This window comes from Arachis hypogaea, chromosome 15 (assembly GCF_003086295.3).
Source record: "Arachis hypogaea cultivar Tifrunner chromosome 15, arahy.Tifrunner.gnm2.J5K5, whole genome shotgun sequence".
Taxonomy (NCBI): domain Eukaryota; kingdom Viridiplantae; phylum Streptophyta; class Magnoliopsida; order Fabales; family Fabaceae; genus Arachis; species Arachis hypogaea.
Window position 1 is genome coordinate 73753876 of NC_092050.1, and position 13275 is coordinate 73767150.

Genomic DNA, 13275 nt, shown 5'->3' on the forward strand with positions numbered 1-13275 from the left:
AATTAATTACTTATATTTCTAGTAATTTTATTAATTATAATAATACAATCTGATAAATTAGTAAATTTTTAAAGTAATTTTATTAATTATAATAATATGATATGAAAAATTAGTAATTGCTAAATTAATTTTATTAATTATAGTTGTCCTAAAAATTAATCAATTATTCAAAAACAATGAATCTCATTTTAGGCTTTGTCAGAATATTCGAAAACGCAGTTGAGAGAGAAACAGGAGCAGTGTGGCCATGGCAGATCAGCAGAATTTGCCAGAAGGAACGGTGCAGAATATTTTAGAACAAAAAACTCTTAAATGGGTCTTCGTTGGTGGTAAAAGTGGCGTTGGCTAAACTACGTGCAGCTCAATACTCTCGGTTCTTTTCGCCACTGTTCGCTGACTCTGTTCTCATAATTTCCACCGACCCAGCTCACAATCTCAGCGATGCTTCTCAACAGCGATTCACAAAGATTCCAACTTTAGTCAATGGCTTCACCAATCTCTATACTATAGAAGTGGATCCAACTATTGAGCATGAGGATGTGGGCACTTTTGAAGGGATTGACGGTATGAGTCACTGCAATTTTCGGTGAAGTGTGGACAGTAGACTTCGGGCGTACCAAAGAAGATGGTGCTGAAACCACCATGACTGAGTGGGGAAGAGAAGGAGTTGGTAGCACGAAGGAGCGAGTAGGAGAGGTGGTGGGGAGGGTGGAGTCGTTGTTGGCGGTGGAGATAATGGCAAGGGGGTGCGCTTGCGACGGCAAAAGAAGGAGAGAAAGAGAACTTGTAGGAGGAGGTTAGCGGCTTTTAACAACTAAGTGAAATACTGAAATGTATTTATTTAAAAAAATAAAAAAAGTTACTCCTCTATTTCATGTGTAATTGTGAGAAAGACCTCACAAAAATAAACATTTTGATTTTGATACTTTTTGACTGACTGGTGCGCCAAAGAGCATTTTGGCATTTCGGTATGCAAACTTCTTCCGCATACCCAATCCGTGCCCCTGAAACACCTGCTTCCCCACCCCACTTGTTAGTCACATGTGTCCAGAGCTGCGCTAAGATACATGGGCATTCACATCTATGTAGGGGTGCACATGGCCTGACCCGGCCCGAAGATTCAGCCTGGCCCCGAACACTTTAGAGGCTAATTTGGTATGATTTCACCGGGTTTAGGGTCGGGTAAGGGTCTCAAAAATAAATCCGGTCATTATTTTGGGTCGGGTCCGGGCCATAGCTCGAGTCACCCGAACTTGGCCCGGTGGCCCGGTCATCATACACAATTAATATTTTGTGTTATTAGTGATGGATCATGGCTATTCTTATGTGGAATTTAAGTATTGTAAACCTTAATATTTTGTGTTATTAGTCATTATAAGTCTATAAGTTAATGTTTTATGTTTAGAATGCATAAGACTTTAGACTAATGCATAATATTGTGTTATTTGTATTGATTTAAATATTTGGTGTTATTAGACAATATTAGTATTGATTGTGGTTATGCTTTAGTATTGATTGTGGTTATGCTTTAATTTTGAAGAAGGGTTGATTATTGTTATATTTTACTAAGTGAATTTTACCATGTCAAATAATGGTTAGAGTCTTGAAAATTTGGATATTTTTACATGCTAGCTTACAAGAAGATATCAATGTAATGTAATGTTAACGGCCCGATTTTCACTTGGTATAATTGTGGCTCGAAAGTGTATTTTAGAGCCGGATTCGGGTCTAATAAATAAACCTAGTGTATATTTCGAGCCAAATCTGAGTCACATCAAACCCGGCTTCACCCGACCCATGTGCACCCCTACATCTATGGATGTTTCCTATTGTCCATGGCAGAGACATTCCCCTAATGGTATTAGTATGTTAGACCTTTTGCTTTCTTTTTTTTGTCAAATAAATTAAACAACTCCTAATTTTAGACATACAATATCACAAACTCATGCACACTATGTACTCATACACAACCTTTAAGGGTTCTCATGTACTATTCGGCCTTAGCCAAATTTCACACCCGGCTGTGGTCTTTTTAGGGCCTCTTGCTTTTGTTTATTTCCTTCAGTGGGTTCTCATATACACAAAATTTGGACCTTACTTTGGGTCAGGAATTCAGGATTAATACATTTTTCGGGCTCCTGATTTTTGTTGGTATTAGTTGGGCATCATTCTTTGTTACTGCAAGGCCACACATAACCAGAGCCCATTAACCGCGTTGAACAACGGAATAAAAACAAAAACCCTCGTTCCCTTGTGATTACCGCAAAAGCCTGATTCTTCGTGCAACAGTATTGCTTCATTGCTTGGAAAATTTGAGATAAACGGAACAAAAACAAATTCAGGATAAAACAAGGTGTCTCCCGATTTCCATTCATTCACTCACTTTCTTCTTCTTCTTCTTCTTCTTCTTCACTTACATTATAGGGTTTCCCTCACTCTTTCTAGGGTTTCCTCACACTCCTTTCTCCGATCAAACTTTGTCGTAAATATCTTGCACCTTCAAATTCATCGTCTCTGCAGGAATCCAATTTCCCCATCTCTTCAATCGGTGCGTTGACAATTTGCTAAAGAACCAAACCTTCAAAATTCCTCCTTTTTGTTTTGGTCTTTTTCGGTTTGCTGTTGCTTTATTGATGAACGAATTGTTGGAATGGTTTTGGGTTTCAGGGTTGGTCGCTCTCGTTCCATGTGAAGGAGCATGTATTCTTCCAGAGGGAGCGGTGCTTACGGTCAATCGTACCCGGGTCAATCCGCATACGGCCAGAACGTAAGCCTTTGATTGACTCTTAACAGTTTCTTGATTTCATTCAGGCTGTCGTTGTCAAATTTATCTATTCCCCCCTTAAAAAATTGTTTTCTTTTTCCTTTATTTTTATTTTTTAAATGAATGTTCACCATCGTAAGTCATTGATTCTTAGGCTATGTTTTGTATAATACAATTAAAATTTAAAGGAGGAATTCTTAGAAGTAAAAAAAAATTACAATTTATTTTTGTTTAATGCTTGGAATTTTGTTTATTGGAAGATTAATTTGGATTTTTGTGGTGTTTTTGAATTTGGTTGCAGCTGGGTTCTAATTTCACTGGAGCTTCTGTTGGAGGACATGATGTGGGGCAGCATTCTGTGGCATCAAGGCATTCAGCGATATTAGGTGCCTCTCAGGAAGTTGATGTTGCTGGATATCGCCCTCACAGTTCAACTGCTGCACAGTATGGGGGGCAGTATAGTGCGGTTTATGGCTCATCTGCTTTGAGCAGTGCACAGCAGGTCAGTGTGTTGTGTTATGTGCGGTTAACGCTTTATCTGAAAGATAAGGATAAGGAGTGTTATATAATTGGAAATGGTTCCTTAGGTTTTGTTTGGATTGATGCGACAGAGTGGGTGGACTGGAGTGAACTGGTCATCTGGTATTAGGTGTCCTTTGGTTGGTCTAAAAATACGATGGAGTAGAAGTGATCTTGGTGCTCTTCTATTCTATACAAGTACCTACCATTATTTTGTTTTCCCTTTGATTTGGATGAATTGCGACTTCAATTCCATACTCTGCCTTGCAATAATCTTTCATCCAATTTGATTCTCTTTTCCTTTTCATTTTTCCTCACTATCCAAACCTGTCAAAGTGATGTGAAAGCATCTTCAACTTAGAGGCACTTATGTTTGCTGTTAATTGTTGAAACATTTGGCGTGACACCCAGAAAATCCTAACATTAGGAGAGCTGAGACCCTAGTTAATGGATAGGGTTAGTTGGCTGAAAGCTTCCATTTGGTGTCTTCAAATATTAAAGTCTTGATTCTTGAATCCAAGAGAGGTATTTTCATGTCTCTAGAAGTGTATGCCTTGCCTCTAGTAACAATTTTGTTCTATCTGCCTTTTCAAATTTTCATTTAAGTGTCATGTTTCCCTTCAAAACCTTATAAATCCTTCTCAGTATAATTTTTTAAATATTCTTGTTAATCTTTATTTTTTGCTATAAGTGAAAAATTGTTTGGATATTTTTCTCTGTATAGGTTCCCTCGTTGGGTACCAAGGGAGCTTCATCATCAGCATTAGATGGTCGTGGAGGTTATAATTTGGGTGTTTCGGATTCGCCTAAGTTTGCTTCTGGAGAATATGTTCCGTCATCTGGTCATGGATATGGTCATAAGGTTGATCAATTGTATGGTGACAAAGGATTGGAATATTCTGGAATAGACAGGCGGCAATATGGTGAAAGGCAGAGTGCTTATATTGGTAGGGACTTGGGTGATGCAGCTGGACGGTATGCTGCTGATCCTATTGGGTTTAGTCATCAACATCAGGTGTGTGGTTACTTTGTAGACTAAATTTCTTTCTTTCTTTTAGTTCCCACTGAAATGAAATAAACAAATGGCCACTCCATCCTGCCTTTGGCATTATTTCTTTTATTTTTACAATTTTAATCATGTTGCATTTATCTTTCTTTCAGCAAGCAGAAATCTATGACCGCATTGATCAGGCAGCTTTGCTTCGACAAGAGCAACTGCTGAAAGCTCAGCCTCTGCAAGCTGCTTCACTTGATGGGGGTGCTAGGTATTAGTTTTATTTTATTTGGATGAGTGTGCATTGGAGGGTTTTTGTTTTGTTTTGTTTGCTTTTGGGTCTAATACAAATTGTGATGAATCCACACCAATTTTGGTTGCTAAGTAGTGCTAAATATATGTGCATATGTCCATTTTGGTTATATGTAAAATAGCAGTGTCGTCTTTTTGAGTTTTGTTTTCACTGGGCAGAAGCTGATCAACTCTTCCTTACTATCTTAAATGGTGATTATATTTCTCCGTGCACTAAGTAGCAACACGTTTCTGGCAGACAAGCTGATTATCTTGCAGCAAGGACTGCTGCTAGTCGTCACACTGCCCAAGATCTTTTGTCTTATGGAGGAAGGATTGATTCTGATCCACGTGCTTCATCAATGCTAAGTGCTGCTTCGTATAGTGGACAGCATGCACCATCAATATTGGGAGCAGCTCCAAGGAGAAACTTGGATGATCTACTGTATTCTCAGAATGCTTCAAATCCTGGTTATGGAGTGAGCCTACCACCTGGTAGGGATTACGCTAGTGGAAAAGCACTTCATGGAAATGCCATGGAGTTGGATTACCCAGGAAATGCCCTTTCACGTGGTGGGCACAATGACCTTAAAGATGACCGTGCTAGCTATCTACGAGAATTTGAGCTAAGGGAAGAAGAGCGTCGCCGGGAACGCTTGCGTGAGAGAGAGAGGGACAGAGAAAGGGAGAAAGAACGTGAACGATTGCGTGAGCGGGAACGAGAAAAGGAACGCGAAAGGGAGCGCGAAAGGGAGCGCATCTTGGAGCGGCGGGAAAAGGAAAGGGAACGAGAACGCAAACGTGCTCTTGAAACTAAGCGTGATCGGACTCCAGTGAGATCTTCCAAGGATCCCCGTGGTACATCAAAGGATCCTCGAGGATCATCTTTGACAAAGGATGGGAGATCTTCACGACGGGACTCCCCACATCATGTTGCTTCACATAGGTGGATGTTGTGATTTTACTATTTCTGCGTCCTGCTCAGGTTCTGAATATCTAGCTGCTTGTTTATCTTGCAGCCTTATATAACTAACTAAGTGTTCTGTTATGCTGAAGGCACCATTCACCTGTTAGAGAAAAACGGAGGGAATATGTCTGCAAGGTAAAAGAAAACAAGAATTTAGTTGCTCAGCATTGTGAGAATATTCCACAGGAGGAGCTAGTTGTACTTGTTTTCCTTCAGGAGATCTGTGGCTGGTGGCTTGATAATTTTTTCAACGTTATCCTTTTGTGGCTTTCTTTTATCTTGAACTCTCACTTTAGCGTGTTCATTCTGATTTCAACCAAGTCACATGATTGGATTCCATAAAGTTGGGAAATCTTCGTTGTCCTCGATTGGCCTTTGTTCATAATCCTTGTTGAGTATGCAAACGGCAAAGCACTTGTTTTCCCTTGGGTCATGATTATTCTTTCCTATTCCTTGTCTCCTCATCTCTTTCACCTCTTCACTGATTCTTCCTTTTTGTTTTCCTTTCTTCCTTGCTTGTCCTAAAATACCTTGATTTTTTATTTTGGGATGTGTCTTTTAATGGATTGGGAGGCAAATCTAATACCTGAAGAAAAAAGTATAAAATTTCAAGAATATTCTCATTCTTATTCATGCTACATTGGAAGTTACATTTCAATTCTGAATGTGAAGTGATTTGAAAATAATACCCAATGACCTAATTTCCTATTTATTGTATATTGCTTTATGAATTTATAAACAAGACTAATTGATCTTTGCACTGTCTAAAACAGGTTTACCCAGCCCGTTTGGTGGATATTGAAAGGGATTACCTCTCGATAGATAGGCGATACCCCCGACTCTTTGTCTCTCCTGAATTTTCTAAGGTCTTCTGGTTCTATAGTTTCTTTTTATTTGATGGTGATTGTTTGACGTTGATTTGACATCATATCTTGCAAATGCTTTAGGTTGTTGTGAACTGGCCAAAGGAAAACCTGAAACTGTCTATCCATACTCCTGTCAGGTATGTCTCTCCATCTGTGTGATATTGGTTACAAGATTCCAAAATGTTATCTGATGTTTCTAATAGCATTTGATCTAATTTTTATTACTCTTTTTTAATTAGGTTATTCTGTTAAGCTTACATTTTCAGGATATCCCTGCCCCTTCTTTTTTCTTTCTCTTTTTAAGCAACACAGAAAAAACCATCATAAACAGCAAACTCTTTTTGAAGCTTGTACACAAAGAAAAACTCTTTTTGCTACTTGAATTTAATTGTTTTGTACACTCATTTTGTTTCTCTTCTTATGTAGTGTAAATATTTTTAGCTATTCCTTGTAACATAAACTGATTGTTAGGCATCAAATGAAAGAAATATTTAGGTTCTTTCAAAATTAATATGAATGGGTTATATTGTATGCATGATTTGAGCGTGATGATCTTGTGGTTACAGAAATTTGAAGGGCTTTTTTCTTTTTCTTTTTTTTTTGGTTTGGGGGGGGGGGGGGGGATGAAATTATTATTTCATCAAGATGATGAGAAGGAAAATACAAAATAGGATAAGAGTTTCTCTTTAAAAAAACAGGACAAAAATGTTTATCTATAAAAATAGCTTTCTGATCATCTTTGAGAAGAGTCTTTTGTACAGATAATGAACTTCACACAAATAGATGCCAGATGTCTAATCCTGTTCCATAAAACTTGTCAGAAAATTTGTCACGGGAAGGTGCAAGCATTACATTCCAACCAAGTTTTGATTATCAGAAATTTTGCCAGACATCTATTGATTTTCATTTATTCCTTCATTCCACTTTCTCTCGAAGATCGTCCTAGTTTTTCTGCTTTGCCTGCCATATATGTATTATTCTTACTAGTATTTGTTTAAGAAAAATAAAAACAAGTGAAAAATAACATTATTTTGAACAGTTTTGAGCATGATTTTATTGAAGAAGGAAGTTTCACCGAGACTAGGGAATCATCTGGCAAGCTTTTGATGGGACAACCTCCAAATTCAATACAAGGAAATACAGTATGGAATGCTAAAGTAGGTTCAGCAATGGATATATACATATCTTTTGTTTGTTTTGTATTATTATTGTATTTGTTGTTCATCTGGGAATTATTTGGTGGTGGTTACTTTTTTTTTTATTTGTGCACATTATTTCGTAATGGTTACTAAACATATTGCTTTTGGTAATTTTCTTTTTGGTTGCTACTAAGATGTGATAGAATGTGTCGATCTTGAGAAAGGTGACAAATGTGTTGATCTTGGTTGCAACTAAGATGTTATAGAATGTGAGACAAAGCTTTATTGCGAACACCCTCCCATCTCCTGCCTAACCCATTTCTCTGATAACAGAGATCAATCTTAAATGCTTATCATAAGGCTTGTGCCAATATACTTGATCTAGTTTGATACTTTCCAACAAACTTTGTCCTTCCATAAATAATATAGATCTGTTTGCAGGAGCTTGTATGTTGGTGGTTCCAGTTTCTGTTGTAATGGTGTTTTCTAGTTGGTCTCTTGTGATATATAATCATATAAATTCATTATTGTACATAAAAATTTTGGGCTTCATTGCTCGCTAAATAACTTTATCTCCTTATTTCAGATAATCTTGATGAGTGGACTTAGTAGGGGTGCATTGGAGGAGCTGTCATCTGATAAAATTTTAGATGATCGCATTCCTCATATTTGCAGTTTCCTTAAGTTTGCGGTCCTTAAGAAGGACCATTCTTTCATGGCAGTTGGTGGCCCATGGGAACCAGTTGATGGTGGTGATCCATCTGTTGATGACAACTCTCTGATTAGAACAGCGCTCAGGTTTATGCTTAAGATATAAATATTGTTCTGGAGGTTATAATTTCTACTACTATACTAACGGGCATTTCTCCTATTTTCCAGATATGCAAAGGATGTTATCCAGCTTGATTTGCGTAATTGTCAACAGTGGAACCGTTTTCTAGAGGTATTGGTTTACTTTCGATGTTGTGTTGGTATTTTTTGCTTGTTTTAGTCTCTCCCACATTGGGATTGACAGCTAAATCCTTTTTCAATCATTTGCATGCTTCGAGTCTTATTTCCTGTTAGTTTGTGTTTATTCTTACGAGCTATGTGCATTTTGCATTCTAGTGGTTTAGTGATATTCTGCTTTTATGTTTCTTTTACTAATCTTTACTATTATGTTTTTTATTTCTTCATTTAAAATGCTAACACATTCTTATGAAATTTCTAGTCTCCTAATAGCTTTTATGTTTCCCAGATACACTACGATAGACTTGGAAAAGATGGTTTCTTTAGCCACAAAGAGATCACTGTACTGTATGTTCCTAATTTGTCTGATTGTCTCCCCAAGTTGGATGAATGGCGTGAGCATTGGCTTGCCCACAAGAAAGCTGTGGTTGAGAGAGCACGCCAACTTGCTTTGAAAAGAGAGGTCTGTTTATTTTGGCCGTGGTGGTTTTGCTGATAATCTATTTGTGCTGGATACGGGTTGAAAATGGAATGTTGCTTGGGAATTTTCTCTATTATTCTATTTTGATTTTCATATATTCTTTTTTTTGGTAATGTTTCAGAACACAAGAGATAGCAAGGAAGCTTCTAAAGGTGAGTGGCCTCACTTTCCTGTGTGACATGTATCTTTTTGTCAACCTGATTTTATCTAATCATGTTATTGTGGTTTTCCGGCGATTATACTTTAGACAAATTGGATAAGAAGAAGGAATCTGCCTCATCTGGACAATCTGGAGATGCTAAGAAAAAGGAGAAAGATAGCAATAATGTTAAGGTGGAAGCTGAAGAGAAAACTGCAGTAGATAATTCTAAAACTTCTAAACATGATGGCTCTGACATTGGTGAAGGAGGCAAGAATGCTGAGAAAAAACAGCCCGAAGCTGATGCTTGTCAGACATCAGGGAGTGTGAAATCTGTAAAGAAGAAGGTTATAAGGAAGGTTGTAAAGCAAAAAGTTGTCAACAAGGCAAATGATGCCACAAACAAGCAACTCGATAAATCAGATGAGAAGAATGGTGTGGAGAAAATAGAAACATCTACTGTTCCGGTTGAGGGCGAGAAATCTTCTGTGGGTCCTGATGGGATTCAGGATGCTACGAATAATGTAGTTTCCAAGGATATTATTATGAATAATACTGATGGGGAAGAGGGGAAAGATAAGGATATGATTAGTTCTGAAGACAAACCTCTAGATAAGCCAGAAACAGTGGGCAATGCTACTATTAAAACAATAAAGAAGAAAATTATCAAGCGGGTACCAAAAAAGGTGGTTGGTGAAGCATCAAAAACTCTTCCTGAGACTAAAACTGGAGGGAACGTAGAGGCAGTTAAAGCAGAAGACGGTACCCAGAGCACGAGCAAGCAGATTGCTGGTGCAGGTATTGCAGCGACACAAGGGAAGAAAGCTATGAAGGTGGTTCCTAAGAAAAAGTTAAAAACACCTACCACTGTAAAGCAAAATGATACATCTGCTTCCAATAAAACTGAAACAAAATCTGACAAGGATGACAAGAAGTCTGAAGAAAATGTTGTGGCAGGCCAAGCACAAGATGTCACTCAGAACAGGGGTAGGCAGACAGCTGATGCGGATACCTCAGTGACAGAAGTGAAGAAAACTGTGAAGGTAGTTTCTAAAAACAAGTCAAAGGAAACCTCTGAAAAGCAAGATGGTGCAGCTGATTCCAATAAAAATGAAATGAAGTCCAACAAGGATGGCATAAAAGATGAAAAGGACGTTGGAAAAATTGGAGCCAAGTTAGAGAAACAGAAAGCCTCTGAGAAAGATGTTCACAATGTTAAAGGGAAATTGAAAGATGGGGATAAGGCAAAAGACATGAAAGGAACAAAAGATGGAGATAAGTCGAAGGACATGAAAGGAACAAAAGAGAGAGATGGAAAAGACGAGTCTAGAAGCAAATCTAGTAGAGAATTGAAGGAGAAGAAGAAGTCCGATGAGCCTCCTCGGCACCCTGGATTTGTTCTTCAAACAAAATGGACTAAAGATTCTAAAGTATGCTAACTTTAGCTTGGTTCTACGAACTGTAGTCAAATTTTTCATTTTCTCATGTAGTCTCGGTCTTAATTTGTCAATTATATTGCAGCTTCGTTCGTTGTCATTGTCACTGGATTCGTTGCTGGATTATACTGACAAAGATGTTGAAGAATCGACACTTGAGGTCCGTTATTTACTAGCTTGGCAACAGCTTTTTCCGAGTCATTTGTAGTATTCTGCTGCTTTCAAATGGACATTCATTATTCTTTATTGTCTGGGTTTTGCAGCTTTCATTGTTTGCTGAATCATTTCATGAAATGCTCCAGTTTCAAATGGGTTGTACGATTTTGGCATTTCTTCAGGTTTGTTAAACCATTGTTCGTAGTTAGAGTCTGAGTATATTTTTCAAAGGAAGTCTGCTACAATTTGGTGTACATAATTTTCTCCAGAAACTGCGCATTAAGTTTGTGACGAAAAGGGCCCAGCGAAAGAGGCAGAGAGAAGAGAGCCATGAGAAGGATAGTGAAAGTAAATCACCTTCAAAACGTACAAAGAAAGATAATCCTCCTGTGAAGAGTGAGCCTGCAGATATGGACACAACAGTTCCAACCGAAGGAGACGATGATAAAATTGTTGTACAGAAAGGTAAGCCTGGTGGTGAAAAAGAGGAGGATAAACCTGTTGAGAAGGAGGATGTGAAGATGGAAGATGGATCAGACGAGGAGGAAGATCCTGAGGAGGATCCTGAAGAATATGACGAAATGGAAAATGGTAGTCCGCAACATGATTCATCTGAGTATAAAAATGCTGAGCAAGAGGCCAATACAGATGTTGAATCCAAAAATATTACTGGCAACGCAAAAGCTGCAGAATCTTCTAAAGAGGAAACTAAGGTTATAATAGAAGAGGTGAAAGAATCCAAGTCTGATGCACATTCCACCGAAGAGAAGGAAGGAAAGGTTGATAAAATAAAGAAAGAATCCCCTGCGGTTAAGGAGGCTGTTGTGGACAAAGAACTTCTTCAGGTACTTCCCTTGTCTAATTATAATTTACTAGTACATGATGTGTTCTTGATTGAATAATGACTATTTATTTATGACAGGCTTTCCGATTCTTCGATAGGAATCAAGCTGGCTACATTAGAGTAAGCGCCACGAACATCAGCTAATCTGTTTCATATTATGCTTGACAATGCTAAAATGTTCGTTTTTCTCATTTCTTCAGGTTGAAGACATGAGATTAGTCGTCCACAATCTAGGGATGTTCCTTTCTCATAGGGATGTTAAGGTGAAAAAATATTACACATACTAGTATCATATTAACTATTGATTTTCATCTAAACTGTATACTAACGCATTTTATGTAAATCAGGAACTTGTACAAAGTGCATTATTGGAGAGCAACACTGGGAGGGACGATCGGATACTCTATAATAAGCTGGTGCGGATGACTGATGTTTGAATATTTGATGCAACCTAGGGTCTCTCTCACTCTTATTTATTTATTTTATTATTATTGGGTGAAAGGACGTGCTGCGTTTCTTGTAATGCATGGATGTAACTCATAATAACATTCTGTCCACTCAACTCCCCCGGATTCCCATAAGTTCTGCTATTAGATTTCATAGTTGAGTTTGATCATTTACTAGATTCCCGTGATTTTCTACATTTATCCACGTTATATGGCGGGGCATGGGTAATTGGAACCCCTCTGCAGTCATGCATGAGCATGGTTATTAGAAGTTTAGAAGCGAATCAGCAACGGAATCACTCAGATTATTGAATTATTAGTTGAATTTTATGATGCATAGACATGGGACATAACAATGACACGGTATGTTTGACACGAATTTGAAATTTATATAAGACATGCGGACACGTATAAAATATAGGAAACATTTCAAGTGCACTGGAAGTACCGGTGTTTCAGTTGTTTTAATCATTGATCTGAATTATAAAAAATATATATAATATATATTAATTAAAATTAACGGTTAAAACAATTGATGCACCGGTACTCCTGGGTGCACTTGAAATGTTTCCTAAAATATAAAGTATAGGAAAGTTATCAGGTGTATTTGGGAATACTGGTGTTTTAATTGTCGTTGATCTTAATTAATATATATTATATTTTTTTATAATTCAGATCGACGGTTAAAACAACTGAAATACTAATATTCCCAGTACACCTGATAACCTTCTTAAAGTATATTTTAAATAAATTATTATGTTATTTTAATATTTTGTTGATATTAAAATATAAATTAATATTTTAATTTTTAATGTTTTTTAATTATTTAAAATATTTTTTTATTTTAATATTTAATTATATATACTATTTTTAATTTCATTTTAGTATTCCATTGGATATAAAGAATAAGGTTAAATATATTAATACGTAATGATATTTAAATATATTTACATATGTTTGAAGAATAATTTTTTTTAATTCAAATATGATAAATTAAGAAAATATTTGTTTTATAGGTTGAATTGTAATTTATTTTTAATTCAAATATGATAAATTAAGAAAATATTTGTTTCATAGGTTGAATTGGTTGATTTGGTTTTGCTTAAATAAAATATAAAATTATTCTAAAATTAAATTTAAATTTTTTAAAAAATACATGCTTTTTCAAATACTTCAACGATTATGTCTACATTAATTTAGTCATTATTACAATATATCTTAATTTAAAGCAAATTTTTAAATCATAGGATTTAATTAATAATTTGATTTCAAATTTTGCATCGAA

The 13275-nt window shown here is 36.7% G+C and overlaps 1 protein-coding gene across 2 annotated transcripts; it reads left to right on the forward strand.

The window, feature by feature from the left end:
* Window positions 1–2214: 2214 nt before the first annotated feature.
* LOC112750306 (protein SHORT ROOT IN SALT MEDIUM 1) lies at window positions 2215–12160 on the forward strand. 2 transcript variants are annotated; one of them, XM_025798952.3, is made up of 22 exons: window positions 2215–2353; window positions 2446–2548; window positions 2668–2767; window positions 3066–3266; window positions 4008–4298; window positions 4445–4548; window positions 4828–5514; window positions 5625–5670; window positions 6309–6401; window positions 6483–6538; window positions 7441–7558; window positions 8127–8338; window positions 8420–8483; window positions 8778–8951; window positions 9091–9121; window positions 9217–10538; window positions 10630–10704; window positions 10808–10882; window positions 10970–11545; window positions 11623–11664; window positions 11745–11807; window positions 11892–12160. In XM_025798952.3, exons 3-22 carry the CDS (start codon window positions 2699–2701, stop codon window positions 11979–11981), a joined length of 4389 nt encoding a protein of 1462 aa, XP_025654737.1. In that variant the 5' UTR covers window positions 2215–2353; window positions 2446–2548; window positions 2668–2698; the 3' UTR covers window positions 11982–12160. The 2 variants fall into 2 exon arrangements, with proteins under 2 accessions (XP_025654737.1, XP_072072466.1); XM_072216365.1 differs by having other exon boundaries at window positions 2260–2548.
* The last annotated feature ends 1115 nt before the right edge of the window (window positions 12161–13275 follow it).

Bases quoted from the DNA above. Each gene is read 5' to 3' on its own strand.
- LOC112750306 (XM_025798952.3), top strand. From the start codon at position 2,699: ATGTATTCTTCCAGAGGGAGCGGTGCTTACGGTCAATCGTACCCGGGT. The intron at 8,339-8,419 runs GTTTATGCTTAA...CCTATTTTCCAG, and splicing joins CTGATTAGAACAGCGCTCAG to ATATGCAAAGGATGTTATCC. The intron at 11,546-11,622 runs GTACTTCCCTTG...TATTTATGACAG, and splicing joins TGGACAAAGAACTTCTTCAG to GCTTTCCGATTCTTCGATAG.